The 19715-nt window shown below is 38.4% G+C and overlaps 1 protein-coding gene and 2 long non-coding RNA genes across 7 annotated transcripts in view; 1 reads left to right on the top strand and 2 right to left on the bottom strand.

Moving 5' to 3' along the window:
* The window catches only part of LOC121378127, a 46092-nt gene that overhangs the window by 4376 nt on the left and 22001 nt on the right, over positions 1 to 19715 (top strand). For all 5 annotated transcript variants that reach the window (XR_005958665.1, XM_041506228.1, XM_041506230.1 and 2 more), the window contains one exon: positions 16958 to 17056. Coding sequence is in view for 4 of the 5 variants with exons in the window: in XM_041506228.1 (XP_041362162.1) it covers positions 16958 to 17056 (99 nt within the window). In the remaining variant the exon portion in view is untranslated. The remainder of the gene's footprint in view (positions 1 to 16957; positions 17057 to 19715) is intronic.
* On the bottom strand, positions 21 to 10506 carry LOC121378130. Its single transcript, XR_005958666.1, has 5 exons — positions 9974 to 10506; positions 9581 to 9637; positions 9012 to 9217; positions 1717 to 1773; positions 21 to 482 (listed from the first exon to the last, which is right to left on the bottom strand). It is a non-coding gene; the product is annotated as an uncharacterized LOC121378130 (long non-coding RNA).
* LOC121378131 lies at positions 15098 to 16245 on the bottom strand. The gene is made up of 2 exons (XR_005958667.1): positions 15850 to 16245; positions 15098 to 15559 (listed from the first exon to the last, which is right to left on the bottom strand). It is a non-coding gene; the product is annotated as an uncharacterized LOC121378131 (long non-coding RNA).

Here is a 19715-nt window from a genome sequence, read left to right as displayed (position 1 = left end):
AAGAACAACATAATTCAGGATATAAACAATAATTTTAATTTACAATAATCTCATAAATATTCACAAATATAACACACCATACCCTTTCATACCACCCATCGATTTCATATTTAACACAATCATTCATTCCCGCATCCCATTCACACCAAATTCACAACAATAGTTTACAATATTATGTCGTCACATAATATTACATAATATTGCATAATAGTCCACCAACAAACTATCAGTGAATCACACAAGTTGCAAAGTCATGATATTACACAAGTAACCAGTTCTCAGTCCACGGAGCACCTAGTATCTACTTAGATACACCAAACACCGAATTCACCACCTCTCTCAGCTCTCCATCCAGTTTTCCATTGCATTATCTCTTACGAACTAAGAGACCCCTCAACATCACAAAAGACAGCCCTGACCCCGTGACGCACCTCTTGTTATAACTTCCACCACACCTGGGCACATCTCACGTAGCATAAAAACTACAACAAAAGATTATTGAACTCACTACATTGTACCACATCCATATTTAACCACATACCCAGTACTAGTTCACATACATACATACATGTATTACACGCTCATAAACTAGTTCAGTTATTAATACATTCAATTAATAATCCATTCCTTTCTTCGTTTACACAAACTCATAATATGCATGCAATGTTTAAATACATAAAGATCCACAAACCAACATTTATCTCATATCACATATTTTACAAGCTTTAACATTTCAGCTTAATGTAAAACATATACACATGATTCTACTCACGCTCTTATACCAGCTTTTAATGTACACCCACATATCTCGTTCCAATATATTTTTCCAAACGTCTCTACCAAAGAATGTGTTACCAGTGACCAGTACACTACACCACACTGCTTTTATTCACCAAAACTACTCACACCCAAGCTCCCAAAGCATGCACCACACAGTATTTCATACCCACACTCTACAGTCATTCTCAACAACTACAAGCCAAGCTACAGCTCTATTGTTCTATTGCATTAATAGTAACGCACAAGGCTGTCAATAATTATACACCAAGCTATTTGTGACTTCTAATGCTACATTGCCTCAGCTACACAAAACATACTGACAAAGTGAACAGTGACAATGTAGCTCAATACAAAAAATAATAATAATAATTTACAAAATACATTTGACTTGTGACACATCCCCCTACTTTAGAATTTTCTTCCCGTAAGAAAATTAAAACCAAAATCACAAGTCAAATTCTACTTTACTACTGAACGTATATACATATGTAGCATTTGGGTTAAATCCCTCAAATCAGAAAGACAACAATGCTGGGTAGGATTCGGTTTATTTGGCAACCGTCAAATAAAGGTCCTGAAAATAGTATATAAAATATGTAATATAATATAATTGGTAAAACACCGTGTCATCATCATACAATGCAAATGTTATACATCTCACAACTTGACAAAATACACATCGTCAAGGATACCAAGTTATAGATTACTTAACAGTTATACGTTATCAGAATAAACATGTATATACATCCAAAACCTCATCCGTGGACATAACCCACTGATTCAATACAACATAAATACACTACTGGTTCATCGATCCAGCTTACAAAATGACAAGCGCTGGCCAACACGCTTGTGAAACCAACAACACACGAAAAATGCGTGCGTTGTTACTGGAAACTATACACACAAACACCTATAAATAGTTAAATTACACACCTTGGCTGTGGGCTATGGACCGAACTGGTTGCCGAGTATTAATGACAATTCCTCATCCTATAAACAAACATCATAATATAAGCGAAAATATATAATGGTTAGACCTATATATATATATCGTTATTGTATACAATATAATTACCCTAATAATTATTGTCTTTACAGTTAGTAAATTAAGAATATATATTTAAAAATACATTAAAATTACATTAAATATACTTTTAAATACTTATAACCACTACCTTTCCCTAGTGTCAACTACATTATCAATTTATATCTATCCATAGTTAATACAGATTATGATTTTTATTTATCAATAGTTAATACTTAAATCATAATGGAACATAATGTGCACAATAATTATATAAATATATAAATTCATGTTAGTCAAACCTGTGTAACCGTCGCAGAAAAGATGAAAAAATAATCAAGAAATAGTTGAGAATTATGTCGTGTGTTGATGGCTTGCTGTTCAATGTGAATGTGGCACGGACTAGCCGTGACCAATGTCACACGACACCAGAATAAAATATCATTGGCTAAACTCCAATTTGACCGGAAAGAAAGGTTAGGGCATTGTCTAATAGGGTATTCTCTACGACGAATATCCTAAAAACAAACGAAATAACCCATTAATAAAATATTATAAAATAAGTAGCAAATAAAATAAAACATATATACATACAGTGTTATATATTTTTACCCCGTTACATACTCCCCACAGTTTAAAAAATGACGTCCTCGTCATTTGACATCAAATTGTTTCGACGCACTCAAAACAATTTGTAAAACAGCATTCACTGCGTCTGAAGGCATCTGTTCAAATAACCTGTTTGAAGCCATGTTAGCCAGGAACCCAGCCCGATCTCTCCAATCATGATTCTGCATCATGACAAAATCTCCCTGGGTGAACCACTTAGGAGGACGTCTCTCCCTCGTAGATCGCCTGGGAACCGGTATAGGGCTTCTTGAATTGGTATCAGATTCCAGAGTTGAATCAGAACAAGGAACATCTTCTGCTGGCTTTTTTTCAACAGGTCTGTGATCTGTATCAGCGTCTTCTAGAGATGATTCCCCATCTTCTACTGTAGAAGAGCTGCCTGAACGCACCGTACTAACAGATTCTGAGTCAGCAGCGGAAGGGGTGCTGACCTCTGTTAGTGGGACCGTTGACTCCATAACCGACACTACAGAATCCCCATAAAGATCAACATAATCTTCATCTACTGACGAGTCCAATTTGTCATCGGATTCTGGTGAAGGTATCCTTGCCGCAGGTATTGTTCGTGGTTTTGGCTTTGGCTTAAGTGTTCCAGATTTGTCGTCTGCGGAAACCGGAAGAGATCCTATTGGCAACAACAGATTTCTGTGCAGTGTTCTGCATCGACCGTGTCCATCCTCTTTACGAACTACAAAGACAGGGATATCCTTATTCGGCTGGTTTTGCACAATATAAGGATCCTCTTCCCACTTATCCGCAATCTTGTGTTTGCCATCAAACGCCAAGCAACGAACTAACACTCTATCCCCTATCTGTAGGATTGAACCACACACCTTGAGATCATAGTTTTTCTTTTGATGCTGTCGACTATGTTCTGCTGCTCTGACTGCTAACCCATAAGAATCCAGTAATCGTTTGCGCAAGCCTGCTGTGTAGTCACTCAGGTTCTTCTCACCCTGGATCGATTCCAACCCCAGAGCAACATCTACAGGAAGTCGTGCATTTCTGCCAAACATAAGAAAGAATGGTGAAAAACCTGTCGACTCATGTCTAGTACAGTTATAGGCATGAACTAAGGGTGCTACGTGACTCTTCCAATCAACCTTCTTACCTGGATCCAAGGTGCCAAGCATATCCAGTAAAGTTCTGTTGAATCTTTCTGTCATGCCATTACCCATAGGATGATATGGCGTTGTTCTAGACTTATTGATACCTGCAATGTCACACACCTCTTTCAACAGTTTACTTTCAAAGTTAGCACCCTGGTCAGAATGTAAGCGCTGAGGAAAACCATAGTGAACAAAGAAATGATTGAACAAAACTTCTGCAGTGGTTTTTGCAGTCTGGTTCTTTGTAGGTACGGCTTGAGCATATCTTGTGAAGTGGTCTGTAATGACCAAGATGTTTTGAAAGCCACCTTTGGACGTTTCTAGTGTTAAAAAGTCAATACAAATAAGTTCAAGCGGCTGACTGGTGGTTATGCTTACAAGTGGAGCTCTGCTGTTTGTTGGACCCTTACGTCGCAAACACCTACCACATCTCTTCACCCACTCATCCACACTCTTGGACATAAACGGCCAGAAAAAACGATCTTTCAAAAGAGAAAGAGTTCGCTCACGTCCCATATGACCAATATCATCATGCAAACCTCGCAATGCTGCGTCTCTAAACTTTGTAGGAAGCACTAATTGCATCTTCTCTTCTCCCCTGACAGTAGTCGAGCGATAAAGAACACCTCTATGCAGCATCAAGTGATCAAGCTCCCTGTGCATGGACACGGCTTCTGCTGTACGAGGTAATGCATGCAATGGTGGCCGTCTACCTTGAGTCATGCTTCTCAGGAAAGGTTCAATAGTAGAATCTTCAGTCTGGTGGCGTCTCCAATCTCGGGACGTCATGCTGTTTATCGAGGCACCCTCTTCATCATCATTGTCAATGACACCAGCTGACATACAAAGACTCTCAACATAACAGGGAATTTGACATGCCGCAGAGATAGCTTTGATGGATTCTGCTGTAATACCAAATGTTGCATCACCTGTATCGTCTCTACCTGGAAGTCGAGAAAGAGCATCAGCATCCGAATTACTTTTCCCTGGCTTGTACAAAATAGAAAAGTCATAGGATGCTAAAGCTGCTAACCACCTGTGCCCTGTGGAATCGAGCTTGGCCGTTGTTAACACGTATGTGAGGGGATTGTTATCAGTATACACCACAAACTTATGACCATAAAGATAATCACTGAATTTATCTGTGACGGCCCATTTCAAAGCTAAAAATTCAAGCTTGTGTGCAGGATAGTTCCTCTCAGATCTGGAAACTCCACGACTTGCATACGCGATAACCCTCTTCAACCCATCTTGTTCCTGGTAAAGAACCGCACCAAGCCCCGACGCACTTGCATCTGTGTGAAGCTCAAAAGGAAGAGAGTAATCAGCATAGGCAAGTATGGGTGGCGATGTTAAGGCTTCCTTCAGTCGTTGAAAGGCAATCTGCTGGTCTACACCCCACACCCACTCAACCTCAAGTCGCTTCATCTTTGACTTTGACTTTTTCTTCTGTTTGGTTCTGGTCGGTGGAAGAAGACTGTTGAGGGGTCGAGCTATTGCTGAAAAATTGGGAATATATTTGCGATAATATCCCATAAATCCGAGTAACTGTCGAAGTTGATCAGGATTTGATGGAGCTGGCCAATTAACAATCTTTTCCACTTTCTCTGGATCGACTTTAACTCCTTCAGCTGACACTATATGACCAAGATATTTCACTTGATCTTGAAAGAATGAGCATTTTTTTGGTGCCAACTTTAGATTGTAGTCTCTCAGACGTTCAACACACCAGTTTGAGCCTTTGAAGATGCTCTTCAAACGTGGTTGAAAAAATTATGAGATTGTCTATGAAGATACAGCACTTCTGTAAATAAAGATCCCCCAGGCAATCCTCCATAAGACGCTGGTAAGTTTGCTGGACTGTTAGTCTGTCCAAAAACCCATCCTGTTATATTCATAAAAGCCAAGTGGTCCTACTGTGAATGCAGTCCTGGGTTTATGCTCCTCTGCTATCTCCACTTGGTGATAACCACTCTTCATGTCGACTACCGAAAAAAACTTAGAACCAGACAAGCAGTCGAATAGTTCTTCTGTTCTTGGCAAGGCATAAGAGTCTTTCACTGTGCGCTGGTTTAACTGTCTGTAGTCAACACACATGCGAAGTGAACCATCTTTCTTCTTGGCAATCACAACAGGGGAAGCCCATGGACTATGTGACTTTCGAATAATACCTGCAACCAATAATTGTCGAAGATGTTGCTTGACTTCTTCATACATAGATGGAGGTATCCGGCGATGGCGTTGCTTGATGGGCGTCTCATCAACCAAATTGATCCGATGTTGTACTTTTGTGCAGTGCCCAATGTCAACGTCGCCAGACGAAAATACATCCTGATACTCTAAAATCAGGTCTGTACCCCTTTGTAGTTGCCCCTCAGTAAGACCTTCCTTCGGGAGTGTCATCTTCTGGAGTAACCAATCACCGTTTGTATCATTGTCAGATGAAATATCATCTTCCAATGTTACCTCATGTAACTCGCATAACAAACCCTTGGGTGGTATAACAACTGTCCTAGTCGTAACATTAGACAATCTAACTTCTATTGGAGCAACAGAGTTAAACTGGTAATTAACAACCACTGGAGCAACTTCCAAATCAGGTTGAACACACTCTCCGGCAGCTACCATCATAGCACACGTACTCCTGAAAGGAATCTTCTTGTCTATGAAACCTGAAAGAGTAACACAAGAGTTTGGTGAGATGGCCATACTATTCCTCTGTGCACTTCGAACAAGTCCCAATCTTCCTTTACTTCTAGAAAGTCCTTTGTCCTGTAAAACAATACTACGAAAGGCTAGATACCATGGAGTGTGTAAGTTTGCAACCTGTAAAAACCTTTCGCCATGTTTATGACGGCAGTCATTCAAAGCTGGAATTAAAACATTAGTCCCCAATAAAACAGGCACAGTAGCATTGTATGCGCTGTTGGGAACCACTAAGCACAAACAACACATTGGTTTATCAGTAAACCCCTGTAAAACCAAAGAGACTTCCACATAACCACTATACGGCAAAGACTCCCCATCTGCACATTCAACGTTCAAAAGTTCAGTAAGTGGGTGAATCTCTTCATCCGACAAATACTCACAGTAAAACTTTTCACTAACTGTAGACACTGTCGAGCCAGTGTCTAACAGAGCAGTGCATACGTGATCATTAACCAAAACTGATACCTCGTTGGCTTTTCCTAAAAGACCATCGGGTACAAAATTGGCAAATACAGTGGAGCTACTTTCCTTGTTTACCTTTGTTTGCTCCGCAACAAAAGTTCTGTTCAGTTTAAATGAACGGACTCGTTTCTGCAACCTCGGGCAATGTGACCTGGCTGACCACACTTGTAACACTCTATTTGTTGTCTGCGTCTCTGTCTTTGTCCATTGTCCACGGTAGACTGTCGTCTCACATCTTGTGAAATCGATGTAGATATCGGTTTGGCTGGAAAATCTTGATTTGTAGTCTTGGGCGCGGTGTCATTCAACCTGTTCTCAAGCTTATCAAATCGTGCTGACAGTTTGTACATCATAGCTTCCAATCTTTTAATACCATCTGCCTCGTCAATCGATGATGCATCTACAGCAACAGTGCTTCTCTTAGCGGGGATTGGTTTCTTGCTGGGAATAGATTTCTCTGTCAAAATAAACTCATGATGATTCTGTTCTACCCGACGTAACTCAACTCTTAATCTATCAAAGTCCTGAGTTTTATCGAAGATGTGTCCACTACAATCCTTCATCCATTGTCTAAGTCCACCCCAGAAACGAGTTCGTAACGTATGGTTGGAGTTTGCAAGATGCCCACTAGACTTGAAAGCTTTGTAGTACAACTGCTCAACTCGGCAACCCCAAGATGAAACATCCTCATCATCCCTTTGATGAGCACTATAAAATTCTGCAAGCAACGCTTCGCCCTCATCCACTGAACCATAAATACTCTTCAACTTATGAATAAGCTGATTCACACTCGCCTCTGGACCCAACCTCATCGCAACTCGAGCTGCATCACCTTTCAGAGAAGAGCGTACAACCCTAGCCACGACATCTGTGGAGTGTTTCTTATCTCTCTGCAAACACTCAACCTCGTACACCCAAGTATCAAAGGAACTTTCATGCTTAATTCCACTATCACCTGAAAAGACTGAGATTCTTGGTGGTTGGTTTAGCTGATAAGTATTAGCAATCGGCGGCGTCTGCCCAGCTGGAGAGGAATCACTTAAAGACTTCGCATATTCTAAAGCCCAAGCTTTAAAATCTTCTGGAGTGTCAGACTTAGGTTTAATACCAAACTGTTTAAAAGTGGCGAGCAAGGTTGGAAGTTCTTCCATAGTAATGTTTTCAGGAGGTTCGTCCTCAACCTGCTCCTCGTCAGACCAATGACCTAAAAACTTTGCCATCCCGTAACAAAACAATAAACCAGACTATAATCACAGGACCTCTCTGGAATAGAAACAAATCTAGTTATTTACAGCACGAGAAACTCAAGTCATAAAACTGAAATAAATCTAGCAACTATATCCCGATATCATCATTCAATACCTCAGCAATACCACCAAACACAAAGAATATAATACCAAGAGGACCACAGGGTAGAAAATAAACTTCACCCTGTACCGCTTGGGACATAAAACAACTAAGGGAACTATATAACCAAGAGTGTTTCAGTATCCTTGCAGATTGTAATTGTAAGCACTACCACTTAATTATCAAGACATCCTTAAATGTTGATTGTCAATCACAATAATATATTAACGAGTAGCTGTGTTTTATTACACAGAATAAGGAATGAAGAAAGCTGAAAGGAAAACAACTGGTAAGGCTAAATCAAGTCAGAAAAGGACTGTCATGTGCGTGCTTATGTTAGTTGTGAGTTGAACACGTGCAATGAAAAATAAAAATAAATAAATAATAATTTAATTTTTAATTTTAAATTTAAATTTAAATTTCTAATTTAATTCGAAATTTAATTCATAAGTTTATATTAAACTAACCTACAATACACATTTAATTCGCAAATATGAGCGAAATTAAACTAGCTTTCAAACTGCAAACTACAAACTACTCAACAGGTAAGCACAACTATGGCTATGTTGACCAAGTGTGTAACGTAAATATAAACAAGCAAAAAAAATAAAATAATAAACACATGTTCATCAAACAAGATTTAACAGTCCTAAAAAAAATCAAAGATTGTGAGATGTACAGCAGAAAAAAAAAAATCTCACAAGTGATAAACAAATGATACTATCAACATTTCAAAGTATTTTAACATTTGATGAGTGGTTATATAAAAAAATTACATCCACCTAATTACAAAAAAATATATGTATACATAAACACACAAATACCAGAGCTCTGTCAATAAAACAAGCTTCTACTCACATTAAATTGAACTGCAGTTCAGAATAGAGAATACACAATACACAGAACACAGAACACAGAACACAGAACACAACACACAAAATGCTCACTAAGCAAGTTTTTGTACTGTTCAATGTCCAACACAACACTCCGCACTGTCCGTCTGTCCGTTCACGGATTGTCCCAACACAGGAAATGACGTCATCTCGAGTCCCTACGTCGGCTCCATTGTAGCATTTGGGTTAAATCCCTCAAATCAGAAAGACAACAATGCTGGGTAGGATTCGGTTTATTTGGCAACCGTCAAATAAAGGTCCTGAAAATAGTATATAAAAATATGTAATATAATATAATTGGTAAAACACCGTGTCATCATCATACAATGCAAATGTTATACATCTCACAACTTGACAAAATACACATCGTCAAGGATACCAAGTTATAGATTACTTAACAGTTATACGTTATCAGAATAAACATGTATATACATCCAAAACCTCATCCGTGGACATAACCCACTGATTCAATACAACATAAATACACTACTGGTTCATCGATCCAGCTTACAAAATGACAAGCGCTGGCCAACACGCTTGTGAAACCAACAACACACGAAAAATGCGTGCGTTGTTACTGGAAACTATACACACAAACACCTATAAATAGTTAAGTTACACACCTTGGCTGTGGGCTATGGACCGAACTGGTTGCCGAGTATTAATGACAATTCCTCATCCTATAAACAAACATCATAATATAAGCGAAAATATATAATGGTTAGACCTATATATATATATCGTTATTGTATACAATATAATTACCCTAATAATTATTGTCTTTACAGTTAGTAAATTAAGAATATATATTTAAAAATACATTAAAATTACATTAAATATACTTTTAAATACTTATAACCACTACCTTTCCCTAGTGTCAACTACATTATCAATTTATATCTATCCATAGTTAATACAGATTATGATTTTTATTTATCAATAGTTAATACTTAAATCATAATGGAACATAATGTGCACAATAATTATATAAATATATAAATTCATGTTAGTCAAACCTGTGTAACCGTCGCAGAAAAGATGAAAAAATAATCAAGAAATAGTTGAGAATTATGTCGTGTGTTGATGGCTTGCTGTTCAATGTGAATGTGGCACGGACTAGCCGTGACCAATGTCACATGACACCAGAATAAAATATCATTGGCTAAACTCCAATTTGACCGGAAAGAAAGGTTAGGGCGTTGTCTAATAGGGTATTCTCTACGACGAATATCCTAAAAACAAACGAAATAACCCATTAATAAAATATTATAAAATAAGTAGCAAATAAAATAAAACATATATACATACAGTGTTATATATTTTTACCCCGTTACACATATATTTGCCAGGTCCTCAATATCCGATATTTACATACCAGTGTCGCCACACCTGCTCAACAAATCTGCTCCAACATTGTCTACACCCCGGATGCTATGACATACAAACCTGTACGGTTGTAGACTGAGTGCCCACCTCATGATCCGGCTGTTGGTCATCTTTGCACTGTTTAACCAAATCAGTGACTTATGGTCTGTCTCTAAAATTAATTCTGTCCCATACACATACTGCTTCAACTTACCAATTGCCCACACTATGGCCAAACATTCCATTTCCACAGTTTGCATATCTGGTTTCCCCTCAGTTTCAACTTCCTACTCAGATACAATACAGGAAATGTCTTACCTTCATCTTCCTGCAACAGTACTGCCCCTATACCAGTACCTGACGCATCAGTTCGAATTATAAAAGGCTTATTAAAATCTGGCAGTCTCAAGATAGGTGCACTAGACATCAACTGCTTTAACGTCTCAAACGTCCGAGTTGTTTGGTCTGTCCATTTCAGTTCATTTGGGTTACCTTTCTTTGTCATATCTGTCAATGGAGATGAAACTGCTGAAAAATTTGGAATGAATTTTCTATAATATCCAATTAAGCCAAGAAACGACCTCATCTGTTTTTTGTTCTGTGGTTTTGTCACTAACAGTATTTTACTGACTTTCTTCACATCGGGTTTTATTTCTCCTTTCCCGATAATATGACCCAAAAACTCCACATTGTGATATCCAAAGAAACACTTACTTGGTTTTGCTGTTAAGTTTGCATTTCTCAGTCTCTGTAGCACTTGCCTTACTAAGTTCATCTGTTCTTCCCAAGTTTCTGTGTAAATTAATATGTCATCTATATAATTCATCACATGGTCAATATCTTTCAGAAGTTTCCTCATCATTCTCAAAAACATGGCTGGTGCACTTACGATACCAAAAGGCATAACTTTCCATTGAAATAGTCCATGAGGAGTAACAAATGCAGTCATTTCTCTGAATTCCTCAGTTATTGGAATTTGCCAATAACCTTTACATAGGTCCATTTTTGTAAAGAATGTAGCTTTTGACAATTTACTAAATAACTCTTCTATGTTAGGAATAGGCTCTGCATCGAAAACCACTATTCTGTTCAGACGTCTATAGTCTGTACAAAACCTGTAAGTACCTTCCTTCTTCTTAACTAAGACTATTGGACTCGCATAAGATGATTTCGATGGTTCAATAACATTCAGTTCAAGCATTTGGTCCAACTCCTTTCTTACAATATCGGTTAAGCTGTGAGGTGTTGGATAAGGTTTTAATCTAACTGGTTCATCTGATGTTAGTTTCAACTGAAATGTGTCTAACGTTGTCAATCCAGGTTTATCTGTTAACACATCCCCAAATTGTTGTAACAAATTCTGCACTGATTCTATTTTATTCACTTGCAGTTCATGTGAAATGTTACACTCTTTCCAGGTTTTCGTCACACATAGTGATGGTAATTCTATGTCTAATGGTTTGTCCATATCCCTCTCCCCATCATCTTCTACCACACCAATGCAAACTGTTTCCACATTATGCCCCGGTCTTTCCAAATACTTCTTTAATAAGTTTACATGATATGTTTTCCTCTTTCCATTGATCTCAATCCTATAATCCAAGTTGCTCACTTTCTCTTTGATTACAAAAGGTTCTTGCCATTTCATCAATAGTTTGTTGTTCTGAACTGGTAATAGAAGTAATACTCTATCACCTACACTAAATCTACGGTCCCTCGCTCGCTTGTTGAAATACCCACGGTACCTCGCTGAGGCCTTTTTCAATTCTTTGTTTGCCATTTCACATGTTCTTTCTAACCTTTCCCGTAAATCTAACACATACTCATAAGTTGTCTTTACTTCTTGATCCTGAACTTCTCCTGTCCACAGTTCTTTTAGAATGTGCATGGGTCCCCTCACTGTTCTCCCATATAACAATTCAAACGGTGAAAATCCAAGACTCTCTTGTGGCACTTCTCTATAAGCAAACAATAATGGTGCTACATATCTATCCCAATCTTTGGGCCGTTCAACACACATTTTTTTCAACATGGTTTTCAATGTCCCATTAAAGCGCTCTACAAGTCCATTACACATGGGGTGATAAGGAGTGGTAGTGAGTTGATGTAATGATAATAAACGTCCTACCTCTTTCATTAGATCTGAAGTGAATTGAGTCCCCATATCAGTCAAAATTTCATTCGGTACATCAACTCTCCTAAATACTGATACCAGCGCTTCTGCCACGGTTTCTGTGTCAATCTTCGCTAATGGAACAGCTTCAGGGTATCTTGTAGCATAGTCCACGATGGTCAAAATGTAGCGGTTCTTTCTCTATGACATTGGTTCAATAGGCCCAATCAAGTCTACTGCTATCCTCTGAAAAGGTATATCAATTATTGGCATTTGTCCTAATAATGTCTTACCTATTCTACCTTTCGGTATTGTCTTTTGACAGACATCACATGACTGACAAAATCTACGAACGTCACTATTCAACCCAGGCCAGTAAAAGTGTCTCTGTATTCTATCACTTGATTTCTTTGTGGCTAAATGTCCTGCCATTATTGTCTCATGACCAACTCTCATTACTTGCATTCTCATCTCTGTAGGAACAACTAATTGTAAAAATAATTCTCCATTTTCCACATTTGGCGATTTAAACTCTCATTAGCAAATCTTTTCTCACCACAAACCTTGAGACATTCTTACCTTTAACCTTTTCCACTCCTTTTTCCGCTAACTGAAACAGCTTTTCCAAACTCACGTCTTTCCTCTGTGCTGTCTTCATCTCTTCCGAGTTTATTACATCTAACTTGACCTTTGCAGTTATCAATTGTTTCACCTTCTTTTCCTTCTTTTGTGACCATGTTTCCATCACACCAATGGTCTGTATTTTGATTGTTGTCCCAGTCGGATCCGGTTGCTTTACATCACGCGCCCCTGGTATGTTACCAATACCAATGTCATAAATGGGATTATCAAACACCAATGCTTTCACTTTTCCTGTATAAAAGGGTGTCCTCAGGTACACTTCACACCAAGGTTGATCTTTCACAATTCCATCTAATCCTACATAGCTTCCTATTTCTCCTGTCATAGCACACTCAGGCACTAAGGATCTTTTAATCGTTACTGTGGAACAACCAGTATCTCTGATAATTTTTAGTTCCTTTCCAAATGCATTTCCAATTAGCACATTCATATTTTTATCATTTTCAGTAAAAGTACTTCTTTCTCTGTTCATGTTCACCATGCATCCAATAGTTTCTTTTCTCTTAAATCTATTAGGACATGTCCTTGCCAAATGACCTTTCCTTTCACAAATAAAACATTTTGGTTGCCATGATACCGATTCTGAATGTTTATCATTACCTGAAAACTTTGGTCTACTGAACTTGCCAACCTCTCTCTTTTCCACAAAACCTCTTCCAGATCCATGACTTTGTTGAAATCTACTTCTGTTATTACCGTCTCCTTTTCTAGGCTGTACAATTCCTTTCCTTGCCTCAGTGAACTTCTCCGCTAATTCTGCCATCTTACATGCATTCTCGGGTATCCTTTCTTTCAAAAACAAAGTTAAGTCAATACTTGCCGAATTCAACAATTGTTCTCTGAGCAACAAATCTAATAAATCCGCAAACGTCAAATCAATGCTACTCAATTTAATCCATCTATTTGCATAACCACGCAATCTGCTTAAAAATTGAGTGTAAGTCTCCCCATCTTCCACTTGTGCGTTTCTAAACTTTAACCTAAATCCTTCCTCAGTTAATTCATATCTATGTAGTAGAGCACGTTTTAGTTTTTCATAATTAACTGCATCTTCAGTTTCCAATCTCACATATACGTCCCTTGCTTTACCCGTTAGTAATATTCCCAAATGAATAGCCCAATCTCTTTGAGGAGTTTCCTGTACTTCCATAAGTCTCTCAAAACTTGTCAAATAAGCATCCATATCGTCCCTACCATCTTGGAATATAGGCAATTTTAATTTTATGTTACTCACCTTAGAAATCGAAGATGGATCGCCTCTATTCATGTTACCTCCTTGCCGTTCCAACTCCAACTTCATTCTTTCTCTCTCAATTTCCAGTTCTGCCATCTCTTTTACAGCTTTTCTCTCCCTTTCTTTTTCTTCCAGCTCCATTTCAGCCAACTCTTTAACTGCTCTCCTTTCATTTTCTCTGTCCTCTCTTTCCCTCTGACGATCTTCTCTCTCAAGTCTCTCCTTCTCTCTCCATTCCTCTTTTTGTTCTTGAACAAACTTTTGCAATTCTCCCTTCTCTAAACACAAACTCTTGCCTACTGTAATAAATCTTTCAATATCCATACTGAATTTAGACATGAAGGCTATATACAAAAAAACAAATGCACAAATAATTAACCCACATTTGAACCTTAAAATATGACAATATTATACATACCTGGTATGACTATCACCAACTCTTCTATGACCAACCAAAACAATGTACTAAACAACTAATACTCACCACATACTTACCAGTGTTGCATCACATATTTACAATATCTACAATCCCATCCATCACACATCTGCAGTGAAACATTCGGAACACATGTGTTAAAAAGCAGTCAAATTACACTGATCTAACAAGTCACGCGGCTTTGAACAACTGGCAAACTACAATACAGTAAGTATCAAGTTAAATACACGTCCCATCTTGCTCTTCTTAGCTACCAGTACAGTGACTTTTAACAAATCAAATATTTGCCCTGCATCTCCACCAAAATTATGTCACGTACTAGCAACTATGAAGAACAACATAATTCAGGATATAAACAATAATTTTAATTTACAATAATCTCATAAATATTCACAAATATAACACACCATACCCTTTCATACCACCCATCGATTTCATATTTAACACAATCATTCATTCCCGCATCCCATTCACACCAAATTCACAACAATAGTTTACAATATTATGTCGTCACATAATATTACATAATATTGCATAATAGTCCACCAACAAACTATCAATGAATCACACAAGTTGCAAAGTCATGTTATTACACAAGTAACCAGTTCTCAGTCCACGGAGCACCTAGTATCTACTTAGATACACCAAACACCGAATTCACCACCTCTCTCAGCTCTCCATCCAGTTTTCCATTGCATTATCTCTTACGAACTAAGAGACCCCTCAACATCACAAAAGACAGCCCTGACCCCGTGACGCACCTCTTGTTATAACTTCCACCACACCTGGGCACATCTCACGTAGCATAAAAACTACAACAAAAGATTATTGAACTCACTACATTGTACCACATCCATATTTAACCACATACCCAGTACTAGTTCACATACATACATACATGTATTACACGCTCATAAACTAGTTCAGTTATTAATACATTCAATTAATAATCCATTCCTTTCTTCGTTTACACAAACTCATAATATGCACACAATGTTTAAATACATAAAGATCCACAAACCAACATTTATCTCATATCACATATTTTACAAGCTTTAACATTTCAGCTTAATGTAAAACATATACACATGATTCTACTCACGCTCTTATACCAGCTTTTAATGTACACCCACATATCTCGTTCCAATATATTTTTCCAAACGTCTCTACCAAAGAATGTGTTACCAGTGACCAGTACACTACACCACACTGCTTTTATTCACCAAAACTACTCACACCCAAGCTCCCAAAGCATGCACCACACAGTATTTCATACCCACACTCTACAGTCATTCTCAACAACTACAAGCCAAGCTACAGCTCTATTGTTCTATTGCATTAATAGTAACGCACAAGGCTGTCAATAATTATACACCAAGCTATTTGTGACTTCTAATGCTACATTGCCTCAGCTACACAAAACATACTGACAAAGTGAACAGTGACAATGTAGCTCAATACAAAAAATAATAATAATAATTTACAAAATACATTTGACTTGTGACACGCCTAAACACCAATAGCTAATTGATATCGCAACTACAACAATTGCTATCAGTGCTGTCGTTAAGTTGGAGCCCGCTCCATTGACCCACCAATACTTCGTTTCTTTGATTGAAATGCATACACCTGGCTCAGGTGATAACGAGATAGCTCAACTGACAGAAAATGTGGAGCACGGCCCTGTCAAGTAGTCCCATACTGAAATGGAAATACTGCGTCTTCACCATTCACCACCTCATCAGCCATGTTTGTAATGTCCAATTTGTTTCTTAAATTTCTGTACGTTCTTATTTGAATATTAAATAAATCTTCTTTTTTTTCTCTCTTTTTTTTTATCCCACTGACCCCCTTTCCTTTTACTCCTTCGAATTCCATCTCATTTCTTGCCGATCTGGCAACTTCTCTTTATCTTTCAACTTCTTTTGCTGTCCACCTCCACATCCGTCCTTGTCTCTTCATATGCGACAGGTGCTTGTCTCTTTTGGCTATCCATGCCATACACCACCACTTCGGAGAGCGTTCAGTAGTTACTTCTGGCATTGTTAAGAGGCACTTGTAACCACCTACTACAGGTATGCACCCCTACTACCGGCGGTGGTTAGTTAGTGCCGTGGGTCAGACCAGCTTTATTAGCGGCAGAGGACGAGGATGCCAGGTGGGTGCAGGGATATAAATCTTATTCAAGTATTAAATAAATCTTGTTGTAGAGTCCAGTTTAAAAAGTGAAGATGGGTCGCTGTTTAAAGGCTGCACCGATGTTCCGGCATACAAGTCATCTGTCGACATGAACGAAAACTGGGATCATGGTATGTAACCATGGTTACTGATGTAATTAAAATTTTCATTCTGATGTAATTAAAAATTGACTGATGTAGCTGTTTTTTGTTAGCCATAGTGTTTCTGTTTTAAAAATTACAAAAAATTTACTCTTTCTCTTGATTGTGTAGTAAAAAGATTTTTCATCCATTTCATTGTTCTTTAAGTGTCATATCTTACTGTGTTATTAATGACTCGAGGTACGATTTAACTCAGTCGCTTGAGCGCTCGCCTGAGGTGCTTGCGTCACAGGATCGAATCACCTCAGTGGATCCATTCACATAATTGGGTTTTTTCTCGTTCCAACCAGTGCACCGCAACTGGTCAAAGGCCGTGGTATGTGTTTTCCTGTCTGTGGGAAAGTGTATATAAAAGATTCCTTACTGCATTAAGGAAAATGTAGCGGGTTTCCTCTGTTGGCTACGAGTCAGAATTACCAAATGGTTGACATCCAATAGCCAATGATTAATTAATCAATGTGCTCTAGTGGTGTCGTTAAACAAAACAAAAACTTTTTTTTTTTGTTCTTTAAGTGTCATATCTTATTGTGCTATTAATCACCCAGTTTTCCAATTCCAGTACATTGTTTTTATCTACTTTTCTTTATTAACGATCTGTAATTCTAAAAGAGTACAGTGGACTCTTTACAAACCGGCATTTGAGTAATCCGGATTTCTGTGTAAACCGGCACAATATCAAAGTCCTGTCCAGCTACCGTTAATCTATTAGGAACAAAACTCTGGCTAATCCGGAAGCTGTGTACTTCGGATTACGGATGCAAATTCCAGAATAAAAGAATGGTTTACATAGTAATTAGCTCTGTCTATACCGGCACACAATTTTGCAAGTTCGGTCTGCCTTTGGTCAATTGTTAAACAAAGACGACAATTTGCAAGTAATTAGGCTACTGACTGTAACCGAGTGAGATGACATAATCGCGCTTCTTTGAACGTTTAATAAACAATGATCCACACTTCTTGTAATTACAATATGCAGCTAGATCAACTGGATTAGTATTAGTGTGTGTTGAAACCTAAATGAATTCACTCATATCGACTTAGTATCAAGCAGTCTGCATAAATACGTATGGCGCATGTTTTGCCGTGTCTTATTGAATTAGTAATGGCAGGGCGACCTAGAAAACGGCAACACACGGAACTTTCACTGCAGACTAAAGTTAAATTAATAGAAGAGTTTTCATCGAATCCACTATGTAAACAGAAGGATTTAGCAGTGAAATTTAAGAAAGGAAGACAGACAGTATCTGACATTCTAAAACGTGGTGATCATTACCGGCAATTGTATGAAAGCAACATTTCGGCAGAGAGAAAACGAATATCCAGCGGAAAGTTCGAAAATCTAAATGGATTAATGCATCAGTGGTTTAAGCAGGCAAGATCCAAAGCACTGCCAATTTCCGGTCCGATTTTAAAAGAAAAAGCCCTTCAGTTCGCCGAACAGCTAGGTGTACCTGACTTCAAAGCATCCGATGGCTGGCTGACGTCATGGAAAATTTGGTTCAACATAAAACAGTTCAAAGTTAGCGGGGAGAGTGCAGGTGTCAATCTTGATATCGTGGACGACTTTAAGACATGCCTACCAACCATTCTTGGAGATTACGAGATGAAGGATATCTTTAACTGTGACGAGACAGGTCTGTTTTTTCGTGCATTACCAGACAGGACACTGGCTTATAAAACACAAGCGGCAAAAGGTGGGAAGGTTTCAAAAGAACGATTAACTGTTTTATTGTGTTGTAGTGCAACAGGAGAAAAAACGAAACCATTGGTAATAGGGAAAGCCCAAAATCCTTGCTGTTTTAAGAACATTAGAAAGGAGTCACTCCCTGTGACCTGGACAGCCAATCGGAAAGCGTGGATGAATTCACAACTGTTCAATGATTGGTTAGAGAAACTTAATCGACAGATGCGCCGACAGGGAAGAAATATTATTTTATTCATCGACAACGCACCATCCCACGGCTGTGATCTGAGAGTGAGCAATGTAACTGTTAAATTTCTACCAGCTAACACCACCTCAGTGCTACAACCATTAGACCAGGGCATAATTAAGGCTTTCAAGACCAGGTACAGAAAACACATGATGAGATTGCTCATTTTACGGATGGAAGATTGCGCTAATGTAAGTGAACTATGCAAGGCAATCACAGTGTTGGATGCGGTTAATTGGATTAACGTTGCCTGGAAGGAAACACAGACAACAACAATTGTCAAGTGTTTCATGGTTTGTGGTTTTCCTGTCACTTCTGATTCCGATGATGCTGATGATGACTATGCTGATGACGACAATGTTCCTCTTTCTTCGTTGGTAGCCACCATATCCCGTGATATTAATGCGGCCGAGTTTGTTGACTTTGATCACGACATCCCAACAGAGAATCCGGATACGACAGAGTGGAAAGCTCAGCTAGTAACTGCCCTTACACCTGTTGCTAAAACCGAGGAGAAACCAGCAGACGACAGTTCGGGAGATGAAGATGACACACCTTGTGACACAACACCAGAACTTTCTTACGCCGATGCGCTTAAAATGTTAAGACAACTGAAAACCTTTGCTGCTACAACCGATGACGAACTGTTACAACCAATATTAAACCTGGAGGCCATGACAGAGAAGTCTGCTTTGAAG

Source organism: Gigantopelta aegis, chromosome 7, assembly GCF_016097555.1.
Source record: "Gigantopelta aegis isolate Gae_Host chromosome 7, Gae_host_genome, whole genome shotgun sequence".
NCBI lineage: Eukaryota > Metazoa > Mollusca > Gastropoda > Neomphalida > Peltospiridae > Gigantopelta > Gigantopelta aegis.
This window is presented reverse-complemented; position numbering and strand designations above follow the sequence as displayed.